At 37.7% G+C, this 19,286-nt stretch overlaps 1 protein-coding gene across 1 annotated transcript in view; it reads left to right on the top strand.

Annotated features, from left to right (window-relative positions):
* Positions 1-19,286, top strand: part of REC114 (REC114 meiotic recombination protein) — a 108,060-nt gene that overhangs the window by 15,522 nt on the left and 73,252 nt on the right. The window contains exon 2 of the mRNA XM_025918484.2: positions 8,269-8,358. Coding sequence (XP_025774269.1) covers positions 8,269-8,358 — 90 coding nt within the window. The remainder of the gene's footprint in view (positions 1-8,268; positions 8,359-19,286) is intronic.

Raw genomic sequence — 19,286 nt, forward strand, 5'->3', positions numbered from 1 at the left:
TAGTTTTCCTTTATTGCTCTTGTATCCTGTAACCTTTCTAGAATTCATTTATTCTAGGAAAATCAATTGGACTTTCTACATAAGTGATCCTGTTGTTTGTGAATTAAGACAGTTTTACTTCTTTCTTTACAGTCTGGGTGTTTTATTTCTTTTTCTTGCCTGATTGCAATTGTTAGAACCTCCAGGACAGTGTTGAATAGGAGTAGTGAGAGCTAATGTTGTTTGTCTTGTTCTTTATCTTAGAGAGAAAGCCTTTAGTCTTTCACTCTTAAGTACGATGTTAACTGTAGGTTTTTCATAGATGCACTTTGTCAGCTCTAGGAAATTCCTTCTATACCTGGTTTGCTGAGTTTTTAAATCAGGAATGGATGTTAGATTTTGTCAGATGCCTTTTCTGTATTCTGTCATTATTGAGGTGATCATATGGTTTGTTTTTTTTTGTTTTTTTTTTTTTACAATTTTTTTTTTTAACGTTTTTATTTATTTTTGAGACAGAGACAGAGCATGAATGGGGGAGGGTCAGAGAGAGAGGGAGACACAGAATCGGAAGCAGGCTCCAGGCTCTGTGCCATCAGCCCAGAGCCCGACGCGGGGCTCGAACTCACAGACTGCGAGATCGTGACCTGAGCTGAAGTCGGACGCTTAACCGACTGAGCCACCCAGGCGCCCCGATCATATGGTTTTTCTTTTTGAGTTTGTTAAAATGGTGAATTACATTCATTTCAAAATACTTCCTAATTTCCCTTTTAATTTCTTATTTGCTCATGCGTTATTTAGAAATATACTACGTAGTTTCAAAATATTTTGGGATTTTTTTCAGAGATTTTTCTGTTATTGATTTCTAGTTTAATTGTGCTCAGAGAACATACTTATAAATTCACCAAGACTTGTTTTATGGCCCAGAATTTTGTCTGTCTTGGTAAATGCTTTCTGTACACTTGAGAAGAATGTGTATTTTTGCTGGTATTGGGTGAAGTATTCTATAAATATCAATTGGGTTATGTTGGATGATAGTGTTGTTCAAGTCTACTATATACATTTGCTGATTTTCTATGTACTTGTTCTATCAATTTTTGAGAGAGGGGTATTGACATCTCTGAATGTAATTGTGGATTTGTCTGTATCCCCCTACAGTTCTATCAATTATTGCATCATGTATTTTTAAGCTTTGTTATTGGAGACACAAATGTTTAGGATAATTATGTCTCTTGATTAACCTACTCCTTTATCAATAAAAATGAAATGACCTTCTCTATACTTTTTGACACTCTTGCCTAAGGTTAATATAGATACTTCAATTTTCTTTTGACTAGTATTCGCATGATATTATATTTTCCCCACTCTTTTGTTTTTAACCTGTTCATGTTTTTATATTTAAAATGTGGGGTGCCTGGGTGGCTCAGTCGGTTAAGCGTCCAACTTCGGCTCAAGTCATGATCTCCTATTTCGTGGGTTCGAGCCCTTCATTGGGATCTGTGCTGACAGCTCAGAGCCTGGAGCCTACTTCGGATTCTATGTCTCCCTCTCTCTCTACCCCTCCCCTGCTCGTGCTCTGTCTGTCTTTCTGTCTCTCTCTCTCTCTCTCTCAAAAATATAAACACTTTTTCTTGAAATTTTAGATTCTTCTTTTATTTATTTTTCTCATTCTGGTTTTTTTCTTCATTTAATTTTTTATTTAATTTTTTATTTTAACTTACATCCAAGTTAGCATATAGTGCAACAATGATTTCAGGAGTAGATTCCTTAATGCCCCTTGCCCATTTAGCCCATCCCCCTGCCCACAACCCCTCCAGCAACCCTCTGTTTGCTCTCCATATTTAAGAGTCTTTTATGTTTTTGTCCCCCTCCCTGTTTTTATATTATTTTTGTTTCCCTTCCCTTGTGTTCATCTGTTTTGTATCTTAAAGTCCTCATATGAGTGAAGTCATGTGATATTTGTCTTTCTCTGACTAATTTCGCTTAGCATAATACCCTCTAGTTCCATCCACGTAGTTGCAAATGGCAAGATTTCATTCTTTTTTTTGATTGCTGAGTGGTACTCCATTGTATATACATATATGTATATATACCACGTCTTCTTTATCCATTCATCCATTGATGGACATTTGGGCTCTTTCCATAGTTTGGCTATTGATAGTGCTGCTATAAGCATTGGGGTGCATGGGCCCCTTAGAAACAGCATACCTGTATCCCTTGGATAAATACCTATTAGTGCAATTGCTGGGTTGTAGGGTGGTTCTATTTTTAATTTTTTGAGGAACCTCCATACTATTTTCCAGAGTGGCTGCACCAGCTTGCATTCCTACCAGCAGTGCAAAAGAGATCCTCTTTCTCCTCATCCTCGCCAACATCTGTTGTTGCCTGAGTTGTTAATGTTAACCATTCTGGCAGGTATAAGGTAGTACCTCATTGTGGTTTTGATTTGTTTTTCCCTGATGATGAGTAATGTTGAGCATTTTTTCATGTTTTGGTTGGCCATCTGGATGTCTTCTTTGGAGAAGTGTCTATTCATGTCTTTTGCTCATTTCTTCACTGGATTATTTGTTTTTTGGGTATTGAGTTTGATAAGTTCTTTATAGAGTTTTGGATACTAACCCTTTATCTGATATGTCATTTGCAAATATCTTCTCCCATTCCATTATTGGTTGGCTTATTGGTTTTGCTAATTGTTTCCTTCGCTGTGCAGAAGCTTTTTATTTTGATGAGGTCCCAGTAGTTCATTTTTGCTTTTGTTTCTCTTGCCTCCAGGGACATGTTGAGTAACAAGTTGCTGTAGCCAAGGTCAAAGAGATTTTTGCCTGCTTTCTCCTCGAGGATTTTGATGGCTTCCTGTCTTACATTTAGGTCTTTCATCCATTTTGAATTTTTTTGTGTGTATGGTGTAAGAAAGTGGCCCAGGTTCATTTTTCTGCATGTCACTGTCCAGTTTTCCCAGCACCACTTGCTGAAGAGACTGTCTTTGTTCCATTGGATATTTTTTCCTGCTTTGTCAAAGGTTAGTTGGCCATACGTTTGTGGGTCCATTTCTGAGTTCTCTATTCTGTCACGTTGATCGAGTGTCTGTTCTTGTGCCAGTACCATACTGTCTTGATGATTACAGCTTTGTAATACAGCTTGAAGTCTGGGATTGTGATGCTTCCTGCTTTGGTTTTCTTTTTCAAGATTGCTTTGGCTATTCGGGGTCTTTTGTGGTTCCATACAAATTTTAGGATTGTTTGTTCTAGCTCTGTGAAGAATGCTAGTGTTATTTTGATACGTATTGCATTGAATATGTAGATTGCTTTGGGTAGTATTGATGTCTTAACAATATTTGTTCTTCCTACCCAGGAACGTGGAATATTTTTCCTTTTTTTGTGTCTTCTTCAATTTCTTTCATAAGCTTTCTATAGTTTTCAGTGTATAGATTTTTCACCTCTTTGGTTAGATTTATTCCTAGGTATTTTAAGGTTTTTGGTGCAATTGTAAATGGGATCAACTCCTTGATTTCTCTTTCTGTTGCTTCATTGTTGGTGTATAGAAATGCAACCGATTTCTGTGCATTGATTTTATGTCTTGCCACTTTGCTGAATTAATGGATCAGTTCTAGTAGTTTTTTGGTGGAATCTTTTGGATTTTCCATATAGAGTATCCTGTCATCTGCAGAGAGTGAAAGTTTGACCTCCTCCTGGCCGATTTGGATGTCTTTTATTTCTTTGTGTTGTCTGATTGCTGAGGCTAAGACTTCTAATGCTATGTTGAATAACAGTGGCAAAAGTGGTCATCCTTGTCTTGTCCCTGACCTTCGGGGGAAAGCTCTCAGTTTTTCCCCATTGAGGATGATATTAGCAATGGGTCTTTCATATGTGGCTTTTATGATCTTGAGGTATGATCCTTCTATCCCTACTTTCTTAAGAGTTTTTATCAAGAAAGGATGCTGTATTTTATCAAATGCTTTCTCTGCATCTGTTGAGAGGATCATGTGGTTCTTGTCCTTTCTTTTATTGATGTGATGAATCACATTGATTGTTTTGTGGATATTGAACTGGGCCTGCATCCCAGGTATAAATCCCAGTTGGTCGTGGTGAATAATTTTTTTAATGTATTGTTGTATCCAAAACTAAATACACGTTTTAAAAAATAAAATGCATTTCAGGGTGTCTGGGTGGCTCAGTTGGTTGAGCCTCCGACTCTGGCTCTGGTCATGATCTCACAATTTGTGAGTTTGAGCATCCATTAGGCTCTGTGCTGACAGCTCAGAGCCTGGGGCCTGCTTCAGGTTCTATGTCTCCCTCTCTCTCTGCCCCTCCTCTGCTCACACTCTGTCTCTCTCAAAAATGAATAAACATTAAAATATAAATAAAATAAAATGCATTTCTTATAGACAGGGTATAGTCATACCTTTTTGTCCTGTTAGATTGTCTTTTATTCGGGTATTTAAGCCATTTACACTTAATGTGATCGGTCATTGATAGGGTGGGTATAAGTGTATAATCTTGGTATTTGTTTTGTGCTTGTCCCATCTGTTCTTTGTTCCCTTTTTATTCTTATTCTGACTTTCAGATTGAGTATTGTTTATAATCCCATTTATCAATTACATTTTAAAGAAAATAGGTAGATAACAAGTAAATATAAAGTAACAAAAGTGGAAAGAACTATGGAGGAAAGCAAAGCTGGAAAAAGGTATAGGAGCCATCTGGTTTGGGCAATGAGAGGAATTGGTGGCAGTTTTCAGTAGGATGGTCAGGAAAGGTATTACCTGAAAAGGTGACATTTAAGCAAAGACTTGAAGAAGATGAAGGAGTGAGTTATGTGAATATAAGAGAATTTTAGATAGAACAGGACTGAAAAAGCCCTGAGATTTATAATCACGAATTTTCCTAGTAGGTTCAAAGAGCAGCAAGGAGGCCAGTGTGGATGGAGCAGAGTGCCCAAGGGTGATGAGAGCAAAGGGGCAGTAGGGGCTGGGTTGTAGAATACTTTGCATGAGTTTCTGAATGAGATGCAGGGCTACTGCAGGGCTTTGAGCTGGAAATAACATGATCTAACTTAGGTTTTAAAAGATTACTCTGGAGGGGGCTCCTGGGTGGTTCAGTTAGTTAAGTGTCTGACTCTTGATTTCAGCTCAGGTCATGATCTCACAGTTCACAGGATCAAGCTGCTTGTCGGGCTCTGTGCTGATAGCATGGAGCCTCCCTCTCTCTCTGCCCTTCCCTGGTCACAATTTCCCTCCCACTCTCTCAAAATAAATAAACTCTAAAAAAAAAAAAAAAATCACTCTGCTTACTTTATTGAGAATAAATTGTGTGGGGAGAGGGAGCAAGAACACAAAGGGAAAGCCATTAAGGTTATTATGTTAATACAACTGGAGATGGTAACTCAGACCAGACCCGTGAGAAGTGATTGGATGCTGAATATTTTGAAGATAGACATGAAGGATATGCTGATGGATTGATTTGGATATGAGGAAAGGAGAGGATTTAAGAATGATTCCACCATTTACCTAAGAATTATATTCTTTGATGTGAAACTGTGGGAGTCAGATACCTACAACAGCCTGGTATGTGGTATGCGTTTTGTGTTGGGAAGGCAGTCTTTTGTGCATGTAGTCTTTCAGCCCCTTTCGACCAAGACCATAAGAATGGGTCTGAAGCCTGGAACACTTCCTTTACCAAGGGAGAGTCCTCATAGCCCATGCTCCTTTGTTCTGCTTAAGTATTAAATGGCACCCAGCCAACCCTACTGCTGTATCTGTCCCTTTGGGGGAGGGAATGGCATCCTTCTGCTGCAGCACCAGAGGGCTGAGAACAGGCCAACTGCTCTGTGTGGCTGCTGAGAGGGACCTGCTCTCTCTCCCCCGCCAGGGGGAACTGACCCCCACTACTCATGCTCATCTTGCTCTATTTATTCTGTATGTGAGTAAAGTGCTGTTCCATCCAGTACTTGACTGTGTTGTGTTTTCCATAGTGACTCCAGTACCAAAATGCAGTGGGCAGAAATGGTTGGATTTCTACTCCTGGTGATAGGCAACAGATGTCACTTGCTCGACACTTTGTAAATATTCAATGAATAAATGAATGAGTGGAGGGTTTGGACTTGGAATTAGGAGCTGTTAATTTTGCAATGACTGTTGGACCTTTAAGTGGAAATAATGAGTGGGCAATTAGATGTAACAATTTGGAGCCCAGGGGAGAAGTCTACTGGGATTCTCTTGGAAGTCATTAGTCACTACTTGAAAAACTTATAAAATAATTGGGAAAGAATTGGGGTCTCCATAGTGAGTGTTCCTGCCTAACAAAAGACATATATAAAAATGTTCATAACAGCATTGTTAGTGGTAGACCTAAACTGGAAAACAATATTGATCAACAAGAGAATGAAAAAATAAATTGTGGTGTAGTCATAGAATGGTATTGTACAGTAATGAAAATGAATGAACTGGGTACATGCAACAACACTGATGAAGCCAGACGTAATTCTTTCTATATGATTCTATTCTTATAAATAAAGCTAAACTATGGTGTTAGAAATCAAGCTGTGTTAGGGGGAGGAAGGAGCAGGTAGTGATTGGGAGACAGCACTAGGGTACCTTCTGGAAGGCTGGCAATGTTCTGTTTCTTCACCTGGGTGGTAATTATTATATGTTGACGTTATCATTATTCACTGAGTTGTACATTTAAGTGTTGGACACTTTGGGGGGTATTTTCAGGGTGTCTATTACATTTCTAAAAAAAATAAACTATCATGTTAACATATTGCCTCCTAAAGAATTTGTTGACCAGGCTCTAGTTTTGAAAGCTCCTCTTGACTCCTAGTTATCCTTGTGGTTTTAAGTGGCCATGAAGCATAAAAGATAATCTATTTAAACTGTGGCAGGAAGAGTATCATACAAATAGCTGAATTCTTAATACTAGAAAAGAGGCAGAATAACAGCCACTGAAGTTTAGATTTTAGCATACCTTCCTTGACATCTAAAAATCCTTCAAGTTTTTTTAAGGTTGGAATTTAAAGTGAATTAGAGGAAACTCAGTAGGAAATCTTAAGTTTAAATATAGCATTAAAGCTGTAAACCCCACATATGAAACTATAAGAACATTATTTCTCAATAGAATGTAGTAACCTCATAAAGATATACTTGAGTTAGGTATGTGTTAATTGTTTTGAGCTTTGAGCATTGAGGTGAATCTATAATTTCATCTTATTATTTCTACAAGTTTGTTTACCTTACAGTGTATGAAAACCACCTATACAGGGTAGCCGCTTAAGACCCAAATTCTACTAGTCTGTATCTGTCAGTCATGTCCTCCTTGACATTTTGATTTCATTGCCTCAACTCCCTAGAAAACTATGGACCAAATTTAACAAGATAAAATATAATGAGAATAAATGCAAGGTCTTACATTTAGGTTCAGATGAAAATGAAAGTCTGATTTACCAGTATAAGTGATGAAGTTTCAGGAAGTTTTGCTGATATCAGATCATTCTTTAAATGGGACTACCCCCTCAAAAGGTTAATGTGATTATAGGCTGCATTAGTGCAAAAAATAGGAGATAGTTAGACCACACCAAGCGTATTATGGTCAGTTTTGGGCACCATATTTTAAGAGTGACATGGACAAATTAAAGTTCATGCAAGGAAAAACACCAGGTTTTGAGGGATTATAAAAATGGATTGTATGGCTGATGAAAGGAGGACTCTGAAGTCTCATAGCAACACTGTAGGGCATTATCCCCATTTTACAGAAAGGAAATTGAGGCTCAAAGATAATTAATGACTAATTAAAATGATACTGAAAAGTGGTTGGCTTAGGGCCCACATCTCCTTATTTTTAATCTAGTATTCTTTTCATTTCAAAATATATGTTTTAGTTATATTTTTTAAAAGCTGACTGTTAGCCCCTATAGAGGAGAAATTTGAAATGATAAGTAAATGATTACAGATCTGTAAATTTTTTTAATGTTTATTTTTTTTAAAGAGAGAGAGAGAGAGAGAGAGCGAGCGCGAGTGGGGGAGGGGCAGAGAGAGGGAGACACAGAATCTGAAGCAGGCTCCAGGCTCCGAGCTGTCAGCACAAACTCCAATGCAGGGCTCAAAGTCATGAACCACGGGATCATGACCTGAACCAAAGTTAGAGCTTAACAGACTCAACCACCCAGGCGCCCCTACAGATTAAACAGAAGGAAAAGAAATGTTCGGAGTAGGAAGCTCAGTGTGAGAAGATATTATACATTTATTGGTATTTCAGAAGTGTATTGTCTTATGCACATTTCTTTCACTTTTTCTTTTTCAAGGTTTTTGACTCCAGTGAAGAATCTGGGTATCTTGTTCTCACCATCGTTATATCAGGTCATTTCTTCATTTCCCAAGGACCCACACTGCTGGTAGGTTTTATGCATATAGTTTAATATGCAAATATATTTCTTTATATTTGTAGCTTTACATTAATGTTTGTATTCTCATGCTTCTTCAGTCTCACAGAAATTCATCAGGTTCAACAAATTAAGCATTTATTGAATGTTCTTTAGCAGTAGGTAATACAGATATATACTGAAGAGGTTTAGGGTTCTGTTTTGGGAATCAAAGTGGATCAAAGGATTGAGATTAACCAGTATTATAAAGGATTCTTAACTGGGGAAATTGGGTTGAGACCGGCTAAATTTATAGAGAAATGTGTGGAGGGTTTTTCAAAGAAGGTAAAGAACATATGCAGAGGGATAGATTTGAGGAAATAGAAAACTTGAAACAGGCTATTATTAACTTACATAGCCCTCTATAAAAGTAATTTTATAAAGGTGCATTTGTTCTTTATTCTGAACATACACATGTATTGTAGGAAATTTTTGAAATGAAGAAATAAAGGAGAAAAAATAACATTCATTTTTGCTTGAAAGTTTGTCTGAATTGGTATTTAGAAACAAAATGAAGAAACAAGACAACTTCTAGTCAAAGAATTGTAAAAGAAAGGAAATATAAAGGAAGGTTATTACATCATTTACCTGGGAATAATATCTACATAGACATAATAAATTTGTACAGATATTTACTGAATATCAACATAGGCATAACTTATTCACTTAACGGGTATTTATTGAGCAATTATTACATAGTAGGCATTGTTCTAGGTGCTAGGGATACAGCAGTAAACAAAGACAGAAATCCCTATCATCATGGAGTGTCATCATTTTAGTGGGGAGAAACATCATAAACAAATAGGTCAAATAATAAACAAATAGGTCAAATATAGTTAAAAGATACGAATTTTTGGTGGATCCCTTATACATTCTATTTTATTAGGATGGCAGCATCCCACAGTCGTATATTGTGATGATCTGTCTCTCCACTTACGTGGTGTATAGCCTTATCCTTGAATGTGAAGTGACCTGCAAAGTCCTTTTTGTGTTCCTCCTGATTTTTAAAACTGCAGCAATGGTATCATTTTTGCTTTATTTACCACTGTTAGGGCTTGAATCATTTGCAGAAGAAAAGATGTCTTCTTTAGCTTTGAATGAAGAATATTCCAGATGGTGGACAGGGGGATGCCTGGTACACAGCTAAGTTTTCCTCTATGAATATTGTGAGACTTCACTGAATGATGACAGTAAGGCAGTTTGGCTTCCTGAGACATAGGAGGACATCCTGTGCTTTGTCTGCTCCATCTGTTTGTACCAGTGGTAAATGTTGTTACAAACTGATAGAGGTCTCTTTGTATCATACATGAAACGATTTTTGCAATGCAGTTGTAAAACTAAGGTTATCAAATTCCAAAGAACCACTACTGAGAAATACAATGGTAACTCCACAGTTTGTTGCATGTTGCCTGTACATATATACCTTATATATTGGATAATACTTAAAAAATTCTAGGTAGGCTTCATTCCCGGTATGGGGCTTGAACTCATGATCCTGAGATCAAGAGTCACATGTTCTACTGACTGAGTCAGCCAGGCACCCCTATTGGATAATACTTTTTAAAAGTCTTGCAATGCCTGGGTGATTCAGTTGGTTAGCCTCCAACTTTGGCTCAGGTCATGATATCACAGTTTGTGAGTTTGAGCCCTGCGTTGGGCTCTGCACTGAAGCTCAGAGCCTGGAGCCTGTTTCAGATTATGTGTCTCCCTCTCTCTCTGCCCTCCTCTGCTTGCACTCTGTCTCTCTCTCAAAAATAAACATTAAAAATTTTTTTTAAATCTTTATTAAATGCTTTGTTTTACTTTTTTTAATGTTTATTTATTTTCGAGAGAGAGAGAGACAGAGCACGAGTGGGAGAGGGGCACAGAGAGGAGACACAGAATCCAAAGCAGGCTCCAGGCTCCCAGCACAGAGCCCAACGCGGGGCTCAAACCCACAGACCATGAGATCATGACCTGAGCTGAAGCCAGATGCTTAACTGGCTGAGCCACCCACGTACCCCTGTTAAGCACTTTTTGAAACTGTTTTATTGGGGTATAATTTACATAAAATCACTAATTTTCAGTGTTCAATTTGATGTGTTTTGGGAAATGAATATAGTTGTGTAACCACCATCACAGTTGTGATGTAGAACATCCCAAATAACTCTAAAAGTTTCTGTGTGCCCTGTTGTAGTCAGTCCCCTCTGAGGGGGGGAATCTACCCTTCTACCCTCAGATCCTGCTCTCTGTACCTACTGTTTTGCCTTCTGTAAAATTTCATGTAAATGAAATCTGATAATATGTAGTCTTTTGTGTCTGCCTTTTTCCACTTAGCATAATGCTTTTGAGATTCATCCATATTGTTCACTCCTTTTCATTACTGAATAGCATTTACTTTATATAAACCTCATTTGCTTATATCCATTCACCTTTTGATAAACATTTGGGTTGTTTCCATTTTGTTAATATGAATGATGCTGGTATAGCCATTTGTGTACAAGCCTTTGTATCTTTGTATGAACAAACGTGTTTTAATTTTTCTTTGATAAATTCCCAAGAAAGGAACTGCCGCAGGGTCATGTAGTACATCTGTGTTTATAAAATGCTGCACAGCTGTTTTTCAAAGTGGCATTCGCACAAACAATGTATGGAGGTTCCAGTTGTTCCATGTCCCACTAACACTTGGTATTGTCAGTCTTAAGTTTATTTTAATGGGTGTCTGGTGGCATCTCATGGTGGTTTTAATTTGCATTCCCTTAATAACTAATGACATTGAACAACTTTTTATGTGTTGACAGGTGTACCTTGGAGATACTGCAGGTTAAGTACTGAACCACTGCAATAAAACGAGTACAATGAAGTGAATCAAATGAATTTTTTTTATTTCCCAGTGTATATATGTTAGGTTTACATTACACTGTAGTCTGTTAAGTGTGCCATAGCACTGTGTTTGAAAAAAAAAACAACAGTGTACATGGATGCCTGGGTGGCTCAGTAGGCTAAGCATCCAGCTCTGAATTTTGTCTCAGGTCATGATCTCATAGTTTGTGAGATTGAGCCCCACATTGGGCTTTGCACTGACAGTGCAGAGCCTGCTTGGGATTCTCTCTCTACCTCCCTCTCTCCTCTCTCTCTCCGTCTCTGTCTCTGTCTAAGTAGATAAATAAACATTTAAAAATTTAAAAAATAGTGTACATACCTTAAATAAAAAATACTGTATGACTGAAAAATGCTAACTACCATCTAAGTTTTTGGTAAGCCATAATCTTCTTGCTGGTGGAGGGTCTTGCCTTGATGGTGATAGCTGCTGACTGATCAGGGTGGTGGGTGCTGAAGATTGGGGTGGCTGTGGCAATTTCTTAAAATAAGACAACAGTGAACTTTGCTGTATTGATTGACTCTTCCTTTCACAAATGATTCCCAGTAGCGTGCAATGCTGTTTGATAGCATTTTCCCTACAGAACTCCTTTCAAAATTGGAGCTGATACTCTCAAATCCTGCTGCTGCTTTATCAGCTAAGCTTCTGTCATATTCTAAATCCTTTGTTGTCGTTTCAACAGTCTTCACAGCATCTTCACCAGGAGCAGTTTCCATCTCAAGAAGCCACCTTCTTTGCTCACCCATAAGAAACAGCTACTTATCTGTTAAAGTCCTGTCGTGATATTGCAGTAATTCAATCCTGTCTTCAGGTTCCACTTCTAGTTCTCTTGCTGTTTCCACCACATGTGGAGTTTCTTCCTCCACTCAAGTCCTGAACCCCTCAAAGTACTCCATGAGGGTTGGAATCCACTTCTAAACTCCTGTTCATGTTGATATTTTGACCTCTTCCCTTGAATCAGGAATGTTCTGAATGGCATCTAGAATGGTTAATTCTTTCCAGAAGGTTTTCAATTTACTTTGTCCAGATCCATCATAAGACCCTCTACAGCAGCTATCACCTTACAAAGCATAGTTCTTAAATAAAACTTGAAAGTCAAAATGACTCGTTGATCCACAGGCTGCAAAATGACTGTTACATTTGCAGACATGAAAACAACATTAATCTTGTCATACATATTCATCAGAGCTTTTGGGTGACCGGGTGCATTGTCAATGTGTAGTCATAATTTCGAAAGGAATCTTTCTCCGAGCAGAAGGTCTCAACAGTGGGTTTCAAATGTTCAGTAAACCGTGCTGTAAACAGGTACGCTATCATCCAGGTAATGTTGTATTTATAGAACACAGGCAAAGTAGATTTGCCATAATTCGGAAGGCCCTGGGATTTTTGGAATGGTAAATGAGCATTGGCTTCAACTTCAAGTCACCAGCTGCATTAGCTCTTAACAGGAGAGCCAGCCTGTCCTTTGAAGCCTTGAGGCCTGGTATTGACTTCTCTTTAGCTGTGAAAGTCTGAGACAGCATCTTCTTCCAATATAAGGCTGTTTCACCTACAACTGAAAATCTTTTGTTTAGTATAGCCACCTTCATTATCTGAGCAGGATCTTCTGGATAACTTGCTGCTTCACCTTGCACTTTTATGTTATGCTTTCCTTACACCTCCTGAACCAACCTGTGCTGCCTTCAAACTTTTCTTCTGCAGCTTCCTCACCTCTCTCAGCCTTCATAGAATTGAAAAGAGTTAGGGCCTTTTTCTGGATTAGGCTTTGGCTTAAGGGAATGTTGTGGTTGGTTTGATCTTCTGTCCAGACCGTTAAAACTTTCTCTATATCAGCAAGAAGACTGTTTCACTTTTGAATCATTCATGTGTTCACTGGAGTAGCACTGGTAATTTCCTTCAAGAACTTTTCCTTTGCATTCACAACTTGGCTAACTTGTTTGGCACCATTTGCTTGCACCTCATGTTTGGTACAAGTGGCCTAGCTTTCGACCTGTTCCAGCTTTCAACATGCCTTCCTCACTAAGCTTAATCATTTCTAGCTTTTGATTCAAAGCAAGAGACGTGTGACTCTTTATTTCACTTGAACACTTAGAAGCCATTTCACTGTGGGGTTATTACTTGGCCTAATTTCAGTATTGTTGTGTCTCAGGGAATTGAGAGGCCCAAGGAGAGGGAGAGAGATGGGGAAATGGCTGGTCAACAGAGCAGTCAGAACACACACAACATTTATTAAGTTTGCTGTCTTAGATGGGTGTGGCTCATGACTCCCCAGAACAATTATAATAGTAATATCAAAGATAACTGATCACAGATCACCCTAACAAATATAATAATAATTAAATAATGTGAAATATTGTGAGAATTACCAAAACATGACACAAAGACATGAAGTGAGCAAATGCTGTTGGAAAAATGGCACCAATATACGTGGCTTTGCACAGGCTTGCCACAAACCTTCCATTTGGTATAAAAACACAGTGTATGTGAAGCACAGAGGTTAAGTATTGCACAAAAGTGAAGTGCAATAAAATGATGTATGCCTATATTTGCCATTTGTATGTCTTATTGGTATAGTGCCTTTTTATATCTTTTAACCATTTTTAATTCAGTTGTCTTTTTATGTTTGAATTAAAGGAGTTCTTATTCTGATTACAGCTCTTTTATCAGAAATATGTTCTGCAAATATATTTCTGTGGCTTACCTTTTTATTTCTTAACAGTTTTTTGATGAGCAGAAGCCTAAAATTTTGATGAAGTCCTTTTTTCTTTACTTTATGGCTCATGCTTTTTATTTTTGAGAGAGAGAGAGAGAGAGCGAGCACACTCATGCTCGTGCTCATGCAGGGGAGGAGGAGAGATAGAATCCCAAGCAGGTTTTGTACTGTCTGTGCAGAGCCTGATGGAGGGTTCGATCTCTCGAACTGTGAGATCATGACCTGAGCCAAAACTAACAGTTGGATGCTTAACCAACTGAACCACCCAGATGCCCCTATGGCTTATGCTTTTTTATGCTGTTTTAGAAATATTTGTCAATTTGCCACGATTGCAATAAAAATTTTCTGTGTTTTCTTCTGGAAATGTTAAAGTTTTAGCTCTTACATTTAGGCTTATGGTCCATTATGAATTTTTAGTATTAGTTGATGACACTAATATTTATTAGGGCTCCTTCTTCCCCTTAATTAAAGCAATGGGTATTGAGAAAAATTACTATATTGTGAAATATGATCATGGATCTTAGGGAATCTACTTCTGGAACCATTGAGTTAAATTTTTTTTTTTAAATTTTTTTTCAACATTTACTTATTTTTGGGACAGAGAGAGACAGAGCATGAACGGGGGAGGGGCAGAGAGAGAGGGAGACACAGAATCGGAAACAGGCTCCAGGCTCTGAGCCATCAGCCCAGAACCTGACGCGGGGCTCGAACTCACGGACCGCGAGATCGTGACCTGGCTGAAGTCGGACGCTTAACCGACTGCGCCACCCAGGCGCCCCCCATTGAGTTAATTTTTAATGTATGGTGAGAATTAAGGGTCTGGATTAATTTTTTTGCAAGTAGATAGCAGATGTTCCAGCACCATTTGTTGAAAGACTAGCCTTTGCTCATTGAATTACCTTGGTACCTTTATGAAAATCAATTAGTGATGTATGTGTGGGCATGTTTCTGGACTCTCTTTTCTATTGATCTATATGTCTATCCTTTCTTCCGGGAAGAGACTGTCTTGATTACTTTAACTTTGTTGTAATTTTTGAAGCTGGGAGTATAATTCCTCCAAATTTGTTCTTCAAAGTTGTTCTGGCTATTTTAGGTCATTTGCATTTCCATATAAATTTTAGAATCAGCTTTCCTATCAAAAAACCCTGCTGGGGTTTTCACTGTGATGCTTTGATTTTATAAATCATTTTGGGGAGAACTGACATCTTCATAGTGAGTGAACATGTTATGATTATTTATATTCATTATTCCATTTGTTATATATACTTTTCCTCAGCAGTGTTTTGAAGTTTTCACAGTAGGTCTTACACATATTTAACTAACTTTATCCATAAATACTTCATAGTTTTTATGTTATTATAAATATAATTTTATGAATCTCAGTGTCTAATAGTTTGTTGCTAGTGTGTAGAAACACAACTGATTTTTGACTTTGTATCCTGTTATGTTGCTAAACTCATTAGTTCCATAGCTTTTTTGTGGATGTTTTTGTAGAATTTTCCACATAGATGATCTGTTGTCAATACAGTTTTCCATTCTTCTTTCTAATCCAACTACTCTCCCTTGCCTCCCTCCTTTCTTTTCCCCCAGGTGACACTGGGTAGGACATCCTTTACAGTGTTGAATAGAAATGGTGAAAGTTGACATCCTTGCCTGTTCCTGATCTTAGGGGAAAGCATTCAGTCCATTCACCAATAAGTATAATGTTAGCACTGAGGTTTTCGTAGATACCCTTTATCAGACTGAGGAAGTTCCCTTCCATTCTAGTTTGCTGAGAGTTTTAATCATTAATAGGAGTTGAATTTTGTTGAATGCTTTTTCTGCATCTACTGAGATGGATTGTCTTTATTTTTTTAGTTCTGTTGATGTAATACATTTTTAAAGATATCTAGTTTCTTATTGAATCTTCCTTTATCATAGAAGTATTTGCTTTTTAAAATAATATACATGTCTAAGTGATTAAAAATAAGAATGCATATTAAAAAATGTACCACCTAAATTAAACAACAATTTTTGTCAGTTCATACTATTTTTTTGACAGTATTTCTGGGGTTCTACAAGAACCAAAGTATAGAAGAGCAAACACATTGGAATTATAAAACATTTTAATTACAATTTTATATTGGTATTATATTTATACACCCTCCCCCCTCATGCTAATCTGGGTTGTGATATATTTTTAGAATTTTTCCCCTAAAAAGTAGGGACATAACAGCTATGAAAAGTTTTAGCCACTTCTGTTTTAGTAAGAAAATCCAATTGTTGGCATAGATTAAATTGTGCTATATTTGTACTATCAAATCTTTGTGGAAGCTGCACATACCTCTAAAAAAGTCATTTATTTCAGAGAAACTGATGGCTAGGGCTCAGTGACAGCTCCCACTAGATATGTTTTTGTAGAAATCCAGACAGGTCAACAAGGCTTTGGACTTTCTGCTTGGACCTGGCCCCTATTTAAACTTCATTTCCCTTAAATTTCTTGGTTCTCAGATTGTCATTTCCTATTGAGGTCCATGGGAACTTAATGTTTCAGATTAAATGTAACTTGGTGTCCAGTAGTACAATGGATTTTCGTTTAGCTCGTTCAGTTAGCACTTGCACTCGGGTGATGATTCACTTTTGGAAGGCACTATGCACACCTACCACTGGGCCGTTCTATTGTTACTTCTTAAGGAGGGTTAGTATGGCAAGAAGACAGGGAGACCTTGGCGCCATCCTCATTCTGCCTTGGACTTGAGCTCAACAGGTTTCCCCTTTCCAGTCTTGGCATTTTGAACAGATTCTCCTTTGGCTATTTTGGGCTTTTAAAATTTGTTTTTATATAATTGTAAAATGCACATAACATAAAACGTGCCATTTTAACCATTTAAGTGTATTGTCTGCTGGTATTAAGTGCATTCACATGATTGTGCAGCTAGGACTACTGTCCATCTCCAGAAGTCTTTTCATTTGCAAAACTGAAACTCTGTACCCATTAAACAGTAGCTCCCTACTTCTAGTCTAGCACCTGGCAACAATCATTCTACTTTCTATCTCTGTGAATGGTAACTAATCTAGGCACCTCATATAAGTGGGATCATACAGTATTTGTCTTTTTGTGACTGGCTTATTTCACTTAGCAGAATGGCCTCAAGCTTTATCCAGCTGAAACATGTATCAGAATTTTCTTCCTTTTTATTTCATTGTTTTTTATTAATATTTTTTGAGTAGGCTCCACGCCCAGTGTGGAGCCCAACATGGGGCTTGAACTCACGATCTGAGCTGAAATCAGGAGTTGGACGCTCAACCAACCGAGCCACCCAGGAGCCTATCCCTCCTTTTTAAAGCTGAATAATACTCCATTTTATGTGTATACTACATTTTGTTTTTCTATTTATCTGTCAGTAGACACAGGTTCTTTCTACCTTTGCCTACTGTAACTAATACTGCTATGAACATGGGTGTACAGATATCTCTGTGAGACTCTGCTTTCAATTTTGGGGGGTATATACCCAGAAGTGGGATTATTGGATCCTATTATAATTCTGTCTTAAGAAAAGAACTGCCATACCCTTTTCCCACAGTGGATACAGTATTTGAAGCTCCCACTAACACTGCACAAAGGTTCCAATCTGTGCCAACACTTGTTATTTTGTTGTTGTTGTTTCTTTAGTTGAGGCATCATTGACATACCATTATTTAGTTTCAGGTGTATAATGTAATTATTTGATATGTGTATACACTGTTAAATGATCACTACAACCATCTGGTTTAACATCTGTCACCTTATATAGTTACAAAACTTTTTCTTGTGATGAGAACTTTAATAAGATTTATTCTCTTAGCAACTATTTAATATGCAACACTATTATTAACTATAGTCACCATGGTGTACATTACATCTCCACGACTTACTTATTTTACAACTGGGAGTTTGTACCTTTTGACTCCCTTTTCTTATTCCTCCCCTGCCCCCCACCAGTATCCACTCCTGGCAGCCACCAATCTCTTTGCTGTATCTGTGAGCTTGTTTTTGTTTTTGTTTTTAGATTCCACATATAAATGAGGTCATAGGATATTTGTCTTTCTCTGTCACTTATTTCACTTAATATAATACTCTCGGGTATATCCATGTTATCTCAAATGACAGGATTCTTTTTTATGTCTGACTAACAGCCTGGTTTGTGTGTGTGTGTGTGTGTGTGTGTGTGTGTGTGTGTGTGTGTGTGTAACATTTTCTTTATCCATTCATCCACTGAATGGACACTTAGGTTGTTTCCATGGCTTGGCTATTGTAAATAATGATGCAGTGAACATGCACTTTCATTTTCTTTATTTAATAAAGCATATTTAATACTTGCTTTTCATTTTCTTCAGATAAAATAACCAGAGGTAATATTGCTGGATCATATGATAGTTCTAGTTTTAATTTTTTGAGGAACCTCCAGTGTTTTCCATAGTGACTGCATCAGTTTACATCCCCACCAGCAGTACACAGAGGTCCCCTTTTCTCTGTATTGTTGCCAACACTTGTAATTTCTTATCTTTTTGATAATAGCCATTTTAACAAGTACTAAGGTGATATTTCACTGTGGTTTTGATTTGCATGGTGTATGATCCTTTTAATGTGTTGTATTTGGTTTGCAAATATTTTATTGAGGATTTTTGCATCTATTTTCCTCATAGATATGTTATTGGCCCATGATTTTTTTTTTTTTTTTCTTTTGGTGTCCTTGTCTGGTTTTGGAATCAGGGTAATAATGCTGGTCTTGTAAAAGGAGTTCGGAAGCATTCCCTCTTCTTCTGTTTTTTATTTTATTTTATTTTTTAAAGACTTTGAGAAGGTTTGGTATTAATTGAATGTTTGGTAGAATTCACCAGTGGAGCATCCTGGTCCTGGACTATTGTCTTTTGAGAGGTTTTGATTATTGATCCAATCTCTTTACTAGTAGTTGATCTGTTCAGGTTTTCTTTTTCTTTTTTTTTTTTTAATTTTTTTCTAATGTTTGTTTATTTTTGAGACCGAGAGAGGCAGAGCATGAATGGGGGAGGGTCAGAGAGAGAGGGAGACACAGAATCCAAAGCAGGCTCCAAGCTCCGAGCTGTCAGCACAGAGCCCGACGTGGGGCTCGAACTCACAGACTGTGAGATCATGTCCTGAGCCGAAGTCAGACGCTCAACCAACTGAGCCACCCAGGCGCCCCTGTTCAGGTTTCCTTTAAAAAAATTTTTTTAACGTTTATTTATTTTTGAGAGATAGAGCATGAGCTGGGGAGGGGCAGAGAGAGAGTGAGACACAGAATCCGATGCAGGCTCCAGGCTCTGAGTTGTCAGCACAGAACCTGATGT

Source organism: Puma concolor, chromosome B3 (assembly GCF_028749965.1).
Source record: "Puma concolor isolate L17-30 chromosome B3, mPumCon1.1.hap2, whole genome shotgun sequence".
NCBI lineage: Eukaryota > Metazoa > Chordata > Mammalia > Carnivora > Felidae > Puma > Puma concolor.